General features: G+C 42.0%; 2 protein-coding genes across 6 annotated transcripts in view; one reads left to right on the plus strand and one right to left on the minus strand.

Annotated features, from left to right (window-relative positions):
- Window positions 1–3,651, plus strand: part of PRKCZ (protein kinase C zeta) — a 45,772-nt gene extending 42,121 nt beyond the window's left edge. For 4 of the 5 annotated variants that reach the window (XM_062013144.1, XM_062013147.1, XM_062013145.1 and 1 more), the window contains one exon: window positions 767–3,651. In XM_062013144.1, the coding sequence (XP_061869128.1) occupies window positions 767–854 (88 nt within the window). In that variant the 3' untranslated portion in view covers window positions 855–3,651. The remainder of the gene's footprint in view (window positions 1–766) is intronic. The other variant, XR_009820231.1, reaches the window with a different exon arrangement.
- FAAP20 (FA core complex associated protein 20) lies at window positions 3,059–8,329 on the minus strand. The gene is made up of 4 exons (XM_062013149.1): window positions 8,088–8,329; window positions 7,464–7,611; window positions 6,255–6,862; window positions 3,059–4,990 (listed from the first exon to the last, which is right to left on the minus strand). The coding sequence occupies exons 1-4, from the start codon at window positions 8,171–8,173 to the stop codon at window positions 4,918–4,920; spliced, it is 915 nt and encodes a 304-aa protein (XP_061869133.1). The 5' UTR covers window positions 8,174–8,329; the 3' UTR covers window positions 3,059–4,917.
- Between the last annotated feature and the right edge of the window lie 10,078 nt (window positions 8,330–18,407).

The raw sequence follows: 18,407 nt of genomic DNA on the forward strand, positions 1-18,407 counted from the left end.
GTCTTTCTCGTGCTGTACTTGTGGGTAGCAGGTGTTCATCCTCAAGTAATTATGTCTTTGGAGATGTCATTGTGGGTATTGGTGTGCCTAGGTGCTCAACCTTGAATTCTCTCAAAGTGTTGCCTATGTGTCATACACCCATAGTCCTCAACCTATTCTCTGAGTCCAGCAGGGATGAAGTGAATAGCTGAAGGGAAACCAGAGCATGAAATGCTTCAGTTATTGTTTGTGTGACACTAAAGAGCTGCAAGGCATATTCATGCATTAGAGGTTCTAATTGACAACAAAATAACAACTACCAAGTGTATGCACACCAATAATGGGAAGCTTTATGAAATTGTCTCTTACATACATCAATTTGTAAGTGTTTCTGTGGATTCCCCGTGCATACAGTAGGTGTTGTGCTTGACTGGTTTTTAGTGTGTCTTACCTGAACATTCCCAGCCCTTGGCAGCAAAGTATCTGATTCTTATTTGTAAATTGGTATTATAAAGCAGCAATCATACATCATATACTCCTTTTGGGGTGCTGTAGGTATGCATGTTGCTGAACTGGAGAGGCAGAAGCACCTTTGTCACACATCTCCGAGTTTCCAATGCTGAGACTCTGAATATACAAATATGGGATATTTTCTTATTTATTGTTGCTTCTGTACAACTTCATATACACACATTTCTGTCAGGTGTCTTGTTATTTGATGAACAAGTACAGCAATGAAAACAGTGTTTGCTGTTGATAAAACTAAACCCATGCTTTTATTTTTCAGAGACATAATAAAGCGAATAGATCAGTCAGAATTTGAAGGATTTGACTACACTAACCCATTGTTGCTGTCAACAGAAGAAACAGTATGAAGGAATGACATCTTCCTTGGGACAATATGAATGACCTTTTAAATTTATCCTTAACTACAGTATATGCATGCAAGGCTGGGGAACTGTCACAGTTTGGATGGAGACCAATGACTTAAAAAAAACAAATTGCTGCTGAAAATCAAAGAAGAGAGAAAAACGATATTGGTGGGTGTCTTCTGCCACTTAGTGATTATTAAGTTCCAGGCACTGACACATCTGGCTTCATTAATGAAGGAAATTTGCATTTTGTGCCTGTTTCATGAAGGACTGAAACATTCATTGCATCTCTGGAAAAGGAGATTCTGAACAAACTTTGAGATCCACACGCTTTCTACAGACACTTGGTGCAATGAGCTACCAGTTGAAGAATATTACAGTGTAACATCCTGAAGAATAAAATATATTACGGTGGTGTTGAAGCTTATTTTTGATGCCTTTTTTCACAAGTGGTACCTGTCTAAACGTCTCAGATATATTTAAAAGGAGTTGTGTTTTATTAGCAATCAAAACATAAATTTGGGTACAAGATTTAAGTGCCTACACGGATAAACTCCACTGAAGAATTATTACACATTGGGAACGTTCTTAAACCTGGTAAGTTCTGCTTGTTAATATTAAGTAACTATTTACATAGGAAGCATACAGTTGACAGCTGCAGCCTGATGTTCATTTGCATCGTTATAGGATTTGAATCGCAGAGTGACTCGGCAATATTAATTCCAAATTAGAACCTTTAGTATTGATTTCCAGAGCTGTTGGTTGAAGCTCCAAATTTACCACAATGCAGATTGACAAAGACTAAATTTGCACACCAAGGATTTCTGAAAATACTTCAGTAGTGCCTACACCTACAAGGATGTTGTGTTGTATATTAGATTTTTTTAAAGTATTTTTATCAACGATACAAATATTCAGAAGTAGAGCAAAAGCGTAATGAGCATAGCCTTAAAGTGAAATAGTGACTCTAGAATAACCACAAATAAATGAAGTACACTGTCCTGATAAAGCACACCTCCTAATTATGATAAACTGTCTGCTTACAGTTGCTCAGTGTGTGTTAATAACTAATCTTTCAACAGAGGAGAATGGGATGTGTTGGTGAAGTGATTTCCATGGAAGTAGTGAACTTTTTAATGGAAGAAAAATGAATCTTCAAGTAATTGGATAAAGCAAAAGATAACTATCAAATCCCTTCTCATGGAAGCTGAGGGAATGGGGTGGGGGTGGCAAGGAAAGGATATATTACATCAAAAACATCTCAGCTTGGAGAACTCTTACTGTTCCTCGAATGTATTTGATGTGTGCGTCGCTGTCGGGAGCTCCAGAGGCTCTGGAGACGTGCCCGCCTCGAGCCGTACTCACAGCAGAGGCAGGATTTCTTTCTACTAGATTTTGGGTTAATTGTATTGTGTGGGCTGTAGAGACAAAGATGGAAAACAAATCATCCAGGAAGGAGAAGGGAAAAAAAGAAACCCTGTGCCATGACATGTCAATTGATTTGGTGTAAAATGCAGGAGGAACTGCAACGCTTCCATGTTCTTTACATTAACATATGGTTTTCTCAGGGTACAGCATTGCATTAGGTGCTGAACATGACATCTTTGGGATTCACATCCAAGTCATGAGGTGCTAGGACGAGACTGCCAAAACATTGCTTAAAATTTTCAATTACTCATTGATTAGCAACCCACACGTTCTGTCCCCTCGTTAGGCACAGCTCTGCAGACCTGTGGCTCTGCACTTGCATGGATCTCGTTGGGATTTGAGTTGCGAGTTTCTCTCGGGACTGTAGCTTTTCATAGTAAGCAAAATACGTTTTAATCAGCACTGAATAATTTAACCAGTAAGAAGTTCTTGCCTCAAATGCCTGGACTTTAGATTCTTTATCTACTAAAGGAAACATTTACCTTTTAAATGTAATCTGACATTTTTTATTCACTCCTATTTTCCCCTTCTTCCTGGCAATTACTTTATTTACCCCAAATAACTTTTCTTTCAGTGTTTTTCAACTCCCCTGGTAATAAAACTAATCCATAGTTATCAGAGTGACTGCAGGCAGCTCATGAATGGAAATATGACAGATGAAGCTGTCCTTTGACATGCAAGGGCATAGGACTTCAAAATGGAAATATTAGAAACACGGGTTGGGGTTGGTTTTTTTTTTTACCCTTTTTTTTCTAGGTTTCAGAACACTTTGGGAGGGAGGGGAGGAAGAACAAAGACACATTCGCTGAACAAAGTTGTAAAGACTACTCGATTTTATTTAAAGTTTTACAGGCATTTACAATGTTGCTGTGTTGCCAAATAGTTTGCTGGATACAAGTTTGGTTGCTCATGTGCAAGTGTTTGAATAATGTTCTGTTCATGATGAAGGGGAAATTTTTTATATAAAGTACTTGTTTTATAAATAAAAGAAAATGAAGGATGTAATTAAATGTGTGGTTTGGAAAAAAAAATCCTAATATATTACAAATGGACCTGGTAATGATATATAGTTGTCTTATTTGAAATAGTAAATGAGAACTCTAGCAAATTTAATGATTGTAAAACAGTAAATATGTTCTTGTAATTTTGTATCATTAATTAGTTGGGATCTTTGCTGACCAGTTTTACTTGTGCAGAAGATGGTATACTAATCCATAACAGCTAAGATCATTTATATTCTTGCACATCTATTAAAGACTTTAATGAAAAAGTTAATAGACTGTTATTATTTATCAGTAAACTGTGTCCAACTTGCACTTTTTAAAGAGACCCCATTGTAAATTAAATCTATAGGATTCTTCCTGTATTTTAATACTGTATTCTGTGATTATTCTGTATCTTGGCTCACAACCAGACTGTGTGTGTTTGGGGTCCAGGGCACAGGCGTGGTGAGATGAACCTTTCGGAGTTGCATTCTTCACTGTGTGTGAAGGCAGCTGTGAGGAAAGAGGCACAGTGAGACTGGTCGTGCATGTAGCCATCTGGCAAGAAACTACCTGGAGCTGTAAAGGCTGGGCCTGAGCCAGGGTCTGCTGCAGGAGTATGATACCCCCTTCAGGAAACACCTAAACTGTACTTGGGGTAAACGAACAGCGTCCTTGAGCTGGTTTCATCCCTTCCATTCGCTGTTGCTAAACTCTCACTGAATGCCCCTTATTGTCATTCATGGGAAAGCTTGCTTTTCTCAAGCTTACAGAATGTGTACTGGCTACCAAAGCAGTAGATGTGTCTTCTGAATACCTTCTAACCAGAACAAACTCTCAGGTGTTCTTTATTCTCAAACACTGATGGTTTCTAAGAGCAGGGGCGTGTGGCGCTGATGTAAAAAGCAGCTGTTTGGGCTGTCTGACTGTATTAAATCTTTCTTTACCTTTCAGTATTGTGAAACTGTCAGGGGAAGTGTTCTTCCTGGAGCATAATTAGTTTAGACTAGTCATGTTCATCAAGTGGATACTGACTTAGAAACCTACCAAGTAAGGTTTTGAATTTAGCTGTGTTCCTTCAGAAAGATAAAACCCCACACCCTTCATTTGGCCTGGGTTGTGTTTTATTTTGATATAGATGTCAACTGTACAATCATATGTTCTTATTTAGATATTAAAATCATGAAAAATGCTAAGCTTGAATGGTTTCTTAATTAAGCTTATTTCACAGATTATCTGTTCAGGAAAAGAAGCAAACTTTTGGATTGAATACTAATTACATTTTGTTCAGCTGCTGTCTTTGACACACAGAGATTCAGAACAACTGTGGTGCACGAGACAAAAGCAGTCCTTCAGGGATTTGTAACAGTACATTTGCAGCAGTATCCAGGACCCAGGAGTATGAACACTGATTTCCCAGGGGGTCTCCAGGACATTCTGTAGCATCAGTTTTGGAACTAGAACTACTTTATATGCACCTGAGAGGACTTAAAATAAAAAGACCCCCAACAGGCAGGTGGCACTTGACCTCCTGAGTTACTGGTTTGTGATCCTTAGGCAAGCTTCAGACAAGGATGTGCTTCCTTGACACGTTTTTCCTTTTCCTTTGAGAAAGGTTCATCCTTGGCCTTGTTCCTTTGCTCTTCATTCTGGATTTACCACATTACATCATCTGCACTTTCAGACAAGCACCTGGCAAGGTGGCCATCAACATCCAACTGTGACAGCCTGCAGATAACAGAGAATTTGTTCAGTGAGAAATGAAATCCTTTTATTTGCACTGTTCTTCACCTTTCTACTCTCATTTCCTAAGCACTCACAGGAGAGATGGAGTAGCTTAATGGGTAAGTAATTCCTATGCTCAGATGCAGTTGTGATCTGCCCTGAACTCTTGTGGCTGCTGTTCCCTGCTGCTGGGGAGTTTGATAATGTCAGTTACTAGGAGACAGTGCTCACACCGTATGCTCAGGACAAGCAACACTGTCCTTAGAAACGTTGAGGACACAGGCAAGGAGAGATTTCTGATCAAGGAAGGATGCTTTCTCAGGGCAGCTTTCAGTTTTCTGGAGGGCTATTTTTGTGTTCTCACATGACCCTCCCTGCTGCCTGGCTTAAAATATTTTTTAAAGCAGCTTCAATGAAAATTGAAAATAATCCTGATCAGCACAGAGTTACCAGGAGCACACAACTGCAGGTGTAGACTAAAGAGTGTTCAGCCTTTGTCTAAATCTCTTGATACAATGACCACAATTTAATAAACGCTAATGAAGCCCTCTTTTTGTCTCCTTGTGCAGCCTCCAAAAGAAAACCCAGTTGCAGGCAATATGTCTTGGAGTGTTACAGAACCTCTTGAAAAACATGTTTTGACAGCCTAAATACTATTAAATCATGTTCAAGAGGTGATACAATTCTTACTGTAGCTATTTAATTGCTGGGAGGGAGGAATTTGTTTTTGTAGTAAAGGTAGCCTGACAGCAGTGGGGGACTGAAGTCTCATTTAGCTGTACTAACCAGAGTTTGCATAAGAAAAAACCTGCTTCCTTCCACCTTGCCCAGACCTTGAAAGGTAAATGTAAAATGAAGAGCTCAGTTGCTCAGCCAGAGGCAGCCAGGTACTTGCTGAACACGTGTCGGTGAAGTCTAGAGCTTGAAGAGAGCGTGATGGGTATGAGATGAAAAGCTTACTTTAGAGCTAGAGGGATTAACTATAAAAAATGCTGCACTGGAATGGATTCTAGGTTATAATAGATGTCCCAAAAAAGTCTTTCCATACTCAGGTATTTACAACTGTTAGTTCTGCAAATAGTCACAGGGTTTGCCAGGGAGCTCAGGGGCAGCTTGCTTTTTCAAAGCACTATCATCTAGTAAATGGAATTAGGAGGAGGTAATTCTGACAGGTAAAAAAGGTTTTACAGTAGCTTTGTCTGTTTTCATTACTTAATCCAGAACCACTTTGGGTTTTGTAGACTATGAAGTTACTAAAAAGACTTACGTTCCAGCGAAACGAACCATACACATGGGACAGCTGTCCAGAGTTGATCCTTCACTCAGCTTTTCCACCGTCTCCTTGCCGTGTTCAGTTCCAGGTACGCTCACGAGAGGAGGCTTCTTTTCTGCAGGCACATATCTGGTCTCACCAAATGAAACAGCCTCTTGATGTATCTGAAGCTCTTCCCTGTCCTTTTTTCTGTTTTCCCCGCTGTTCTGTGCCGTCCCTCTGCAGCGCTGTTGAAGGCTACAAGCTTCTGCAGAGCTTGGCAATGACACCAAGTCACAGGTAGAACTTTGTTGAGTGAGTGTATGTGATTTAGGACTTGTATCTGGTTTTGAAGTACCTTTTGTGTCTTCCCCAACTGTATTTTTGGCTTGATCTGTAATAGTTCCATAGCATGTTCTCTCAGCTGTAGAAGGTAAACTTCTCAGTTTATCTGGTTGGCCCTGTGCAAGGTCGGTCTGGCTCTGGGTTACCTGATGGGAGCCAGGATCACTTGGTTTTAGACATTTTTCTTTGCAAAAAGATGGGAATGATACCCACGGAAAGTCTTTCATTCCAATTGTAAAGACGTCATGTTTTTGTAGACTCTCTTCTTCTTCAGGACTCTGACAGAGACAAAAAATGTTTTCAACCAAATTCAGTTCAATCAATAAATCAAGGCTGAACAGAGTAAAGATACTGAGATGGCTCAACTACACTGAAGTACACTGCTTTACAAGCACTGGAGATGGGTGTAAGTAAAATCATTTCTAAATTGATACAATAGGGTACTCTTCCTGTTGCTTAGAGCCTAAAGATCAAGACATCAACCTGCTGCTCTTCAGGAAAAAAAGTCTTTAGAAGGACTATTTTTCATGTTGTTATTGTCTAACACTGCCAGAGCAATATAAAGGTTGTTTGTGTGTAATTAACCTCTCTCTCACACTTTGCCTCTTCCAGTTTCATTCCCTCAGCGAGAGGCTAGTGCTGTGTACTGACACAGCTCACCTCTTTCCAACAAGATGTTAAAAATAGCCCCTAGCAGTTGTCCTCGTAGTACCCACCCCACCAGGCCATGTCACATCGCTGTACGGAGAGCCTAAAGAGCTGAAACCCAACATCTACTTCAGAGAGCTTTCACAGTGTGTCCCCTGTGAGCATCATCATTCAATTGTCACTATTATAAGCAGTACACAAAATGCAAACACCAAGGACAGAGCATGCTACCTTTCCCAAGAACTCTGGCAAACTGGGCACCATTTGCCAGTTTGTGCACTGGAAATCTTGACTGATGTCTTTCAATAACAAGATCCATGCTTTGTCACGCTCATTTACATCTTCTTTTTCAAACCAGGAACGTTTGTCAGTCAGTGTCCTGTAAAGAGAGACAGTCCCTTAGTTTGAGAAGAAACTAGAGGTGAGTTTACAAGCCCTCATCAAGCAGCGTGCTTAGCCTTTCCCAGCCTGGTTTTGGAAGCAGCACAGCTGCCAGGGCGCTTGCTCATCCCAGCAGCCTGAAACAAGAACTGCCCCACTCTGCCTCTCTTCAGCCCTCCTGTATAAGACTGGGATTATTGCCCGTCTCCTGTGGGCCTCATGCTGACGAAAAACGGCATTTTCACACCTTAACCTTTCGCGTGGGCCCCGTCCCGCTGCCGTGGGTGCCCCGTGCCGTGCGGAAGGCGCAGGGCCCGGCGCGCTTCATTTTGCAGCCGCACGGGCACCGCGCTCCAGCCGCGGCCACACAACAGCCCAGGCCGACCCCAGAGCCTCGGGCCCGGCCCGCCGGCGCCAGAGCGGGAGGCGGCTACGGCGACGTCGCTCCGTTCTCCGCACCCGGCCCGGACTCACCCGCGGCCAGGGCTGGGCTCCCGGCTGCAGGCTGCCGGCGCCCTGCGCGTCCTGAGGCGCAGCTTGGCGGCTGCTTCCTCGGACATGGCCGGGGCCGCCTCACAGCTCCTCCTCGCCTCACCGGCGGACGGCGCTGGCGCCGGCGGGAGGAGACGGCCGACGACTCTTCCTCCTCCTCCTTTTCCTCTTCTTCTTCCTCCTTCCAGCTGGCTCACGGCCAAGGTAGGGCCTCTGGGCGGGCCGGCCGTGGAGCCGCCAAGCGCCGCTCCGTTCAGTCAGGGCGGCTCCGAGGGCGGAGCGGGAGGAGGGCAGCGGCCTGAGGGGGAGCCCGCCCTTTCCCCGAGGGGGAGCCCGCCCTTTCCCCGAGGGGCAGCCCGCCCGTTCCCCGAGGGGCAGCCCGCCCTTTCCCCGAGGGGGAGCCCGCCCTTTCCCCGAGGGGCAGCCCGCCCTTTCCCCGAGGGGCAGCCCGCCTTTCCCTGAGGGGGAGCCCGCCTTTCCCTGAGGGCGGCCGCCCGTTAGTGCCGCGCTGAGCTCCACGCAGCTTGTGGCACGCTTAGCTTCTGGGTGCTTGGCGGCCTTCAAAGCCATCCTTTTCCTATCTCTTTTGCGCCTTAAACTTTATGCATTTGTAGCTTTTTACGTGCGGCTTAGCGGGGAGGGCGGAATGTTCTGGGCTTCGGTCGAGTTGGACAAAATGGAGGTGGGCTCGGTTCATCGTCGCTCGACTGATGCTTGTCCTGATCCCTGGGATGTGTTTGCTGCAGTATAAGGCTGAAGCCAAAGATGTTAATCCAAATAGTGAAGTAGATTGGGAGTGCTTCTCTCATCTAACTTCTCCTTTGAATCTGTTGAAGGGGTACAGTTTGTGTCTCGGGCTGGAGTGTCTCTGGGTGACTTGAAATAAAGCACTTGTTAGAATCAGGCTGCAGCCTTTTCAGAAACAGACAAGTAGAGAAACGATGACAGACTCTTCACAAGTCTGCAACAGGAGTTAAAGGAATCAGAAAGTAACTCTGCTGGTTAAATTCTTCAAAATCAATATAGAGTAATTGTGCAAGGCAGTTAAACGTCTGTCTGAGAGGGAAAGCAAGTAGAGAGAGCTCTTTTCCATAAAACCATTTTATTACCAGTAAAAGATGAATAAAGTTCACGTTCTTTTTCTATAACTGCATTCATGCAGTGCTGAATGTCTTGTCAACTGTTTCATCCTTAGACTTCAGACTGAAAGGGAGGTATCACTATTGACTGCCACGCTGTATTAAAAGTTATGCCTATGAATTACTCTGTTTGGCACACTGACCACCAAAAAAAACTGTGTTAGACAGACTAAAATGAGAATGAAATTCAGAAAACAAGAAATGACACTAGAAGAGCCATTTTTTGTCATGCAGACTAACATTTTCCCATATTAATATTTGTTACAGCTACTGCAGTACCCAAGAAGTGCCGGCACAGTTACAGTGTTTTGTGTTTCATTTTTGTTGCCAGTTAGAAGCTGCTTCCCAGGGAGACAAAATGAGATTCCAGGAGATAGCTCCTGCCTTCCCTCTTTGGAGGGAAAAGTATTCTCCCAAAAGTTCCAGGTGGAACAAGGTAAGCTGGACAGAGGCAAGGGGGGAGTTCGGTTTTGAAGATTTTAGACCTGCTAAAGTGGCAGCAAGTGGAACTGAATATAAATAAAGCAAAAGTGTAGACTGAACAAGGGGATCAGACAAGTAACTGGCTGAAAGTGAGGTGGTGGAGGAGGGCTGGAAATGAGATTTCACAACTGCTGATGCTGACTGAAGAAGACAAACCAAAAAACCACTTCATTTTGGGTTTTTTTACTCTCTGTCCTTAACGACTGCTATGAATTATCAGACACAGTACTGATTCTTGTCACTTGGCGGCAGCAAACAATACAAAAATCTTGCTTTGGAGAAAATCTGCGGGCCAGTGAAAGCTGTCAGCCTGAGCTCATGTCTGCAGGCCTGTCCACATATTTCTAGGTGTGTCTGTGTTAATGATTGCTTATGCCATGAGGTTTCTTCTTTTGTTCCTGTGTTAGCACTTGATATGTCTTATGACCCCTTGGATACTACTTTGATAATCCTCTACTTTTAAATCACACGTTGTGCCAACAGATATTTTGTTAGATGTGACTTCTCCAGAAGCAGCAATCAGAAGTGGAATCTGTTTTCCATGCTGAAGGTGTTGCTGTGTGGAACTCTTGAGTCATGCATGATAGCATTTGCAATAGCTTTGTTATGGATAAGCATAAAAAATGGTTATTATGCAGTTGTGCAGGGCCACAACTGAAAGAAGATAATAAAAATAGTAGTGAAAAATATTACTGCAGCTGCTGGTTGTAAAAAGCAAAAGGGAAGAACCTTGCAACTGTAGCTGTAGGTGGCTTTGTAGTTGGTGGATTTAGCTGAAAACTTGATGCGGTAAGGTTTTTGTTCTTCACTGTTATCTGTTTCATGCATACCTGTTGTAACTAATGAATGCAGGCGTGTCAGGGAATGTTTTCATTCTTGCCCTATCTGCTTCTATAGGTTCAAGGCTGTAGGTTTGAGAAGAGCATTCTAGAAACCCTTGTCCATTATGTGTGCTCAGTATTTGTCATCTGCATCTTGGTTCTGACACGTGGCACAAGACCCTATCTACTGTTCCTTCCTCTGACATGGAAATCCTTTTACTTCTTGCTTGACTTTGGGTCTCGCACGATTTAATAATTAGAGTGGTTTGGGATCTTAGAAAAGAAGTTCTCAGAGAAACGGAAAGAGTAGTCTTTATCACCAGGAGCCTTGACTGGATTTGAGCCAGTGGTCAAGGGATTTGAGCTTTTAGAGTCTAGAATGCTTCCACAGATTATCTTTAGGGATTTCCTTGTAAATGGAGTGCCAGCATGTGTAGTTATCTGTTCCCTGTAGAGTCTCATCAAGCTGCACATGCTTAATCTTTAGTTAAATGGTCCCTGATTCTTGCTATAAAGTGGGCCTCAGTTTTAACTTTTGCTCTCAGGAAGAAGGGGCTATTATAACAAATTCTAATCCTTTTGCAATTCCACAATCACTAAAGCCTATAAATTGCCTGCCAAACGAACCAAGTGATCTTTTCCTGGGCTGAGGGAAAGAGGAGAGTGTAAAACGCAGGTGCCAGCATTTGCTGGGGAAGAACTGGTACATTATCAACTAATCCGCCTTCTGCTATTTCTGATTTCCTACCCAACAGCTGCAGCGTTGAATGAGAGCTTCTGCATTTGGGAAGAATTAGAAAGCCTGGTAATGCAGGGTCTCTATTACAGATACAACAGCTCACAGACAGGGAGGAGATTTTTGCTGCCGGTGTAGAATTTGGAGTGCTCGGCATTTTATAGCCTGGAAAAATTGTGATTTTCAGCTGTTGTTATGGGGTAATCAATGAAGAGGAGATGTCATAGTTTCTGCTAGGTTTCTCTCATGCATGCATGAGCTATGGGTTTTTTATGTACCATTTTGAGGCTAAAGCATATGCAGTTTTTATTAAAACCTTTTTCCTGCATGTATGGAGACTGATGCTCACAGATACTTGTATTCCTTCTGAAATGTCTTTGGGTCTGTAGTGATAGTTCTTGTATCACACAAAAACCTTCAGGATAAATTCTGTCTAGAAAATGGAAACATTATTATGTTTTAATTATTTTATCTCTTCAGTGCTTGGTTTAGGAGTGTATGTTGGTAATTTTTTGTCCTTGGCAAATAATCTGTGACTTCACTCAAGGATCAGCCTGTCCCTTCTGCTAAATATCATAAAGGAAAATATCCCCAAAGATACCACAGGAGACTGAAGTATGTATGGTAGAGCATCAGTGAGAGTTTATGCAGCAAGTGGACTTTACAGCATATCCTCTACAGCCTACCGATGTAGCCCTGGAAAGAGTAATTCAGAGTGGCTCACGCGGTACAGTGCCAATCACTGTCTGTAGTGAAGTGGGTAAGTCTATTTCCATCAACATGGTGTGTTACAATTCAAAACCACAAAGTTGTGAAAGCTGTGTAAGATTTCCTTTAGCATAGTCAGGAGAATAAAGATGACATGCACTTTCAGTTTGAGAAGTGCAGGCTCATTGCTGTTTCCAGAGAAAGTCATTTGAGTGGAGACAGTTTTGTAGGCTCTCCCTGATTTTAGTTGTAGGTGACATAGTCTTTTGAATGAACAGCCATTGCCTTTGAAACTTGAATTTGTTCATGTGCAGAGTCCAGTTCACAGCTCATGTTTTCAGTTCAGCCTTCCCTTTTCAAGTGTAAAGACAGAGCAGCACCTGTGTGGCTGTGTACAGAAAAGTCAAGCCTTGTGAAATTTATATGCCAAGATAGGAAGGCCTAAAAAGAGGACTAGGGAGACTGGCATGGCATTTGTGGGTACCAGGTTGCCAAGGAGGCATATTGTATTGAAACAGTTGCCTGGGAAACATTTAAAAATACATTGAATGGAAAAGCATATGTAATGTGCCCACAAGTGTTCTGTGTGAATGAAATGCCATGGCTGATGATGGCACCAAGAGACTGTTACTATTACATGTAAAGATGCTGCAAGTGATGTGATTTGGTTTTTTCTTCCCATAGCCCATTTGTAGGAGGTGCACCAAAGGAAGATTGTTTTGCTCTTGGATGATGGATTAAAGTAAATGCAGAGAAACTGGTGCATGCTGTCAGCAGCAACAGCAGCTGGAGATGGTAAGAGAAATTTGACTTGATTTAGGCAACCTAAATCTATTGACAAGAACCCTGCACAATTCTCCCTCAAAAGTAATAGCAGCACTACTGAAACTCCTACAATATGAAGAGAAATGGTTCTCTTTGAACATTGCTATGGACAAAAAACAATGATCAAAGACGGGAACAAGGTCACTAGAACTAAACCAATTACAGCCACTCTTTTGCTTCACAGAAGGAAAAGGGTTTTTTCTATGCAGCCAAGTTAACAAGGAAGCCAGCAACTGGAATCTGTGATGCCCTGCCTTGGACAAAGAGGTTCATCTGCTAGTAATTTTGAGATGTTCAAATGCATCTCTCTTTCACTAAGAATGAGAGGCAGGTGTGAGGCTGGTTAGGATTGTAATCTCCCCGCCTAATCCTCCTTTGGACACTTAAGAACAAATACCCTACTCTTCATTCGCTAGAGGCTTAAGAAGCCTGTCTGGGAGACAGCAGATTTAGCTTGGTCCAGCCTTTATGTGGTGCAGATTGAGTTGTTGGAAGAGAGACACAGTGGAGAGGAGTTCAGTTGACTAAGAGGGAAGGTCTAGAGACCTTTTCATTGGGATGTTGCCCTGTAGGGAGAAAGCCGCAGAGGCTTAGCTTCTCGAAGAGGGTGCCTGTTTGAAGCTGTGAAATTGCTGTTTATTTGTTAATGTGTGTGCTTTTCCCCAGTGAGGGAGCATTTTGCTTGACAGAGGCTCTGCCATGTTTGCTGTCATTTTGGCCAACAAGGGGATGATTTTTGGCTGGCTATCTAATATGCTCACAATCTGCTCAAGGGTCTGAGGTGATCCAATGATCATGTTGGAAAATAATTAATCAGATGAAGTCTTCTGTGTGTCAGTTAACTCGTCATTTTTCTGGCCCAGTGTGTCTTTGGTTAAATCAAGTCCTGATGTTTCTAGGCCCTGGGGTTAGTGTAAGGGAGGTGGGGAGAATCTGCCTTTCATCTTCCTCTCACAGTTTTGCAATGTGACTGGAAACTGTTGGAAAGAATGTTTCAGATCTCAAACAAAGATTAGGTTTGATGGCATGACGCTGTGGGTTCTGTGGCCCAGCCTAGAATTCTGCTGAGGTAGTCGTATAATCTCCCCATATTTTAAAGGATTTTGGCTCCAAATTTGAGATCAAATATGGCTTGAGGTTTTCATATTTTTCTCCTCCTTGCTTTCTTGGTGCTTTTTTTTGTTTGGGGTTTTATAAATGTGAGTGTATCTGTCAGTATCAGAGCCTATAGGAGTTGGAGTTCTTCCTGTTTGAATGGATCATTCCATCCTTTGGAATTAACATCATCAGTGCTTAACTTGACAAAAGAAATACAAAATGGCACTAATTTAGAAGACCTGACAGTAAAATGCGGCAGAGCTACAGTTTCTTTCTTCCTTTCCATATCTCATTTGTTTAACTATATGAGGCTGAGTGAATTTGGTTTATTTGCATTGTCTTACACCCACTGAACCAAAGCTATCTAGGAACACTGTCAATGTGAAAGGTCATTGTGCCTGGAATATATCTTGTTATGACAGAACTACGACACCTAGTTAGAGATATTCAAGTAGGTGTTTGCCTTCCTTTGCTGTCACTTTGCAGCTCCCAGCATCTGTAAATCAAATCCATTTAGAATACTTCAGGAAAAAAACAGATGATGCCTTCCTGCCACACGCAAACAGTGCTGCTGTCAAACAGTAACTTCATGTTCCTTTCATGAGTGAACTTAAAATTGTGCTGATTTTGGAGTATTTTCTCCAGCTGATCTCTCTTGTTCTTCAAATCTACTTTGTCATTCCTTCAATTTGCCTGTGCTGCTCTCATAGAAATGTCATTGCTCCCTTTTGCTTGGAGGAAGGTACTCTAAAAGAGACATATACTAGCTGAAACAACATCTTGTGATGCTGATTTAGGACAGTATGATTAGTTAGCTAAAGTAATTACCCTGCTTTGTAGCACAGACTGGTTTCATTATTAGCCCATTTTGTATTAGTATGTGCTACTACACTGAAATCTGATGTTTCGTCAGAAGATTGGGAGGAAAAGTAGCAGCTTCACAGCTCTCTGGCTGTTCTGTACCCCGCATAAAATGAGTTGGTTAGCTGGGTCTCTCCGTAGACATAAGACTGATTTTCCTTTCAAGCAGTGTTTTATTCCCAAGGGCTTTCAACACAGTGTCTTTCATCAGATTTGAAACCACTGGAAAGAATAAAAGGAGGGGACATCTCTCTGAAAGTTTTTGCCTAATAGCTCATGTCTTCCAGAGTACTGATAAACACAAGTGCAAATATCCAGGCTCCTTTGCCCCAAAGACGTGCTTTGGCTTTAGTACCACGCTTTTAATGACAAACATTCACCTAGTTTACCATATGCATTCTTTAATCTTAGCTGTTCTCTATGCATGTTAGAAGATTTATTTCTGCTCATAATGTATTTCATGTGTGTTAGTTGTAAATATTGTGCTCATAAATCAGCCTGGACCATCCAGCCCCAAGGATGGAGATGGCTTACAATGGGTCTGTCTGCTTCAGATTGTGAGACTGTACTACTTCTCTGTTTTTTCCATTGCTTGGCTCTGTTAGTGGCATGTTGCCAGTCTCCTGTCTCACATTAACAGGAATATTGTATATTACTGAATTTAAAGTGCTTTTCCTTCAGGACTAGAAGAATGTAATGGAGTATACATCTGGCAGCATGACATTGTTCCTGTGGTGTGCAGTGTGCCCTCTGTGCAGAGAATCACCACCATGGATTTCTGCTTCATTCATCGAGACATGAGAAGTTCTGCTGTGTGCACTCAGGTAGGTCTTAGACCAGGCTGGGGACGTGTTATGTCAGGGGTTACATACATATATACATAACATGTGATGAAAAAACAATTCTTTTCCTTTCCCTTCACCGAATTCTCCAAATTAAATATCACAAAAGTAGCAAGTCTGGAGCATAGTCCCAGAACGCTGCTTTATTCATCCCACTTCTAGAACCAGCTCCATCTGTATTCACACCTACTGACCTCATGGTTTTCATCTGGGAGATGGAAACTTGTTTTACTTGCCTCATAATATGTGTTTGGAAAATTTATTAGTTCATAAAGTACGTGCACAAGGACATACCAGTGCTACAGAAGTATATCTCAAACTGCCCCAAAACAAAGATTGTCACTCCTCATTGTCAGGTAGTTTAATTTGGACTCTGCTTCATTTGCCCCCCTGGAAGGCTTGTCTGCTTGGCAGGAACTGCAAGTGTTTTCTGCAGTGCTCCTGTTAAATTGTTGCCCTTTTTACCTATTTTAAGGATCTTGTGCTCTCAGAATTCCTGTGTTTGCATGAAAGAAGGCTGCATTAAATTGCATGGTCTAAAGCAATCAATATTCAATAAGCTTCTGGTATTTTAATTGGCTTGCTTTTGGAAGTCTGGAATGGGCTGAGCTGCAGGGCTAAACTAAACAGTCTGTCATACCAAAAATACTCTAAAGGAATATATTTCTTCATGGGAGTGCAGCTGAAAACACCACGTTTACTGTAATTAGTGCATGTCACACTTATGCCTGAGCTTCTTATTTCTATATACTTAAATATATTTCTAGGTATCTTATTTTTGGAGGCCAGATAAAACCAGTGTCTCCCATTGCTTATTCTGGTCTGATAAACAGGTAGTTGATATGTCTTACACAGTACATCCCAAAACTATACACCTACATTAAAAAAATTGTTCCCCAGAACAGTCTGTGACCCAGAGCACGTGATGCATTGCAGGAGAGCTGGAGAGAGAGTAGTGTCATCACCTGAGGGGAAACAAAAATCAGAAAGACACGAGGAGGGGAAATTTGGTGCTTATTTTTAGACTCCGTGGGTGAGTATTGTTTTCAGCTTTGTCTATGTTCATTTCTGCAGAACACAGTGTTAACCTGTGATTATCTGTCTACAAATCAAGAATTGTAAGATATTCTGCTACTGGTATTGGTGTGAGTTAGTTAAAGATAACTTTGGATACGTTTATGTGGAGCTGGTTCTTATATTTGTGTTTGCATATCTTCAGCATCTTCTCTGTTTAGCACAAGACTACATGCTCATAGGTTTCATTGAAGAACATGCTGTTTGTTAATCAGTACTTTATTGTCTCAGTATGCTTAAAATAAGCATTTTGTCACATTCAAGAAGAAGAAACTTTATTGGTTTGCCTTCTGGCACCATGCTTCATGTTGTCAAGTGCTGTCAGTTGGCTTCTTTCTGTAACTTATTTACAGAGATGGAGCCTGAGATTGAAACATTCTGGTAACAACTTTCACCAGATACATATTGGTTGTGTTATAGAAGTATCTCTAGCGTTACAGAGAACAAGAGACTCCATGGGTAATAGTCTGGTCTGATGTGCTAGAGGTGCCCTTTTGAGAGCCTTTGATTACTGTATGGGACAGGGAAGACAAAGCTGTTGCACAGTGAATAGTGAGGGGAAGGAGACAGTATCTGATTGAAGGATCTTCTGGTTTCCTTCATAAACAGCTAAGGAGCAGCTTTACTACTGCCCTCACTTAAGCAAAGGACCTTGGAGAGGACAATAGATGTTAGACCCATCAAAATTCTCTTTAACTCTCTTAGAATGGGTCTGAGTGTAAGTAGCAATAAAAGCTAATACTGTGTTTCTAGCCAGATGTTTCTAGTTAGTCTGTAATGTTGTCTTTTAATTTGATGGGGAGGCAAAAAGTACAATGGAGTCTGAACTTTGCTTTGAGAAACCTGCTTTTGCACTAGTCCTGAAGCTGGCCTTCTGACTAACTCCATGTGAGTCATCTCTACATCACTCCCATGCTTTGCAAACTCACCAGCGGAAGGACAGCTTACTGGCACTGTTGTACCCTACACAACAAAGACCAGATCTTGTTTGACATGATTAGATATCACTGTCATTAAATTTAATAATTTACAGAAGTTTACAGTCAGAATGTTCTAAATAAGGATCAAGTGCAGGATATGTTAAAGCTATTTTGCCAGCTTACCTTGTAAATGGAGCATCAGGAAAGGCAGCAGCAAAGCCCTGGGTTTTGCCTTAGTGTAGATAGGAGGAGCTAAGCTCTGATCAGCTAGTGGTTCCCAAGCCAGTCTGTGGAACCACAAAGTATATTAATTCTTAAGTCCTGTGAAAATGATCTATGAAAAGTTTTGAGCCCTGGCTATGGTACAATGGTACAGAAGTTTGAGAAGAACTGGGCTGGACAATGTATTCCTCTGCAGACCACCTGTAGCTTTTGAAAAAGACTTCTTTAAGCTATTCAATCAATGTAGGTGCTTGGATATTTTACTGTTGTAAACAACTATGGTTAAAGTCTTCATTAAATGCCATATGTAATGGCATTCAATTATTAGTAGATTTTTTTAAGAAAGGAACCCAACAAACAAACCAAATCAAGCTTTCTTAGGGCATGTGTGTACAAAACAGGCATGAGATCTGAGTCTCGGAAAATGTGGCAGACTATAGCTAACCTTGAACTCTTTGTTAGAAAAGAAAGCTGAGAGAATTTGTCAGAATGCTACACAGAGTTATCTCTTGGCTTTCCCATGGCTTTTTGGGTCATTTATTGAGTTTTATAGTGCAGCAGCTATTTCAGAGA

The sequence above is a fragment of the Colius striatus genome, chromosome 21 (genome assembly GCF_028858725.1).
Source record: "Colius striatus isolate bColStr4 chromosome 21, bColStr4.1.hap1, whole genome shotgun sequence".
NCBI lineage: Eukaryota > Metazoa > Chordata > Aves > Coliiformes > Coliidae > Colius > Colius striatus.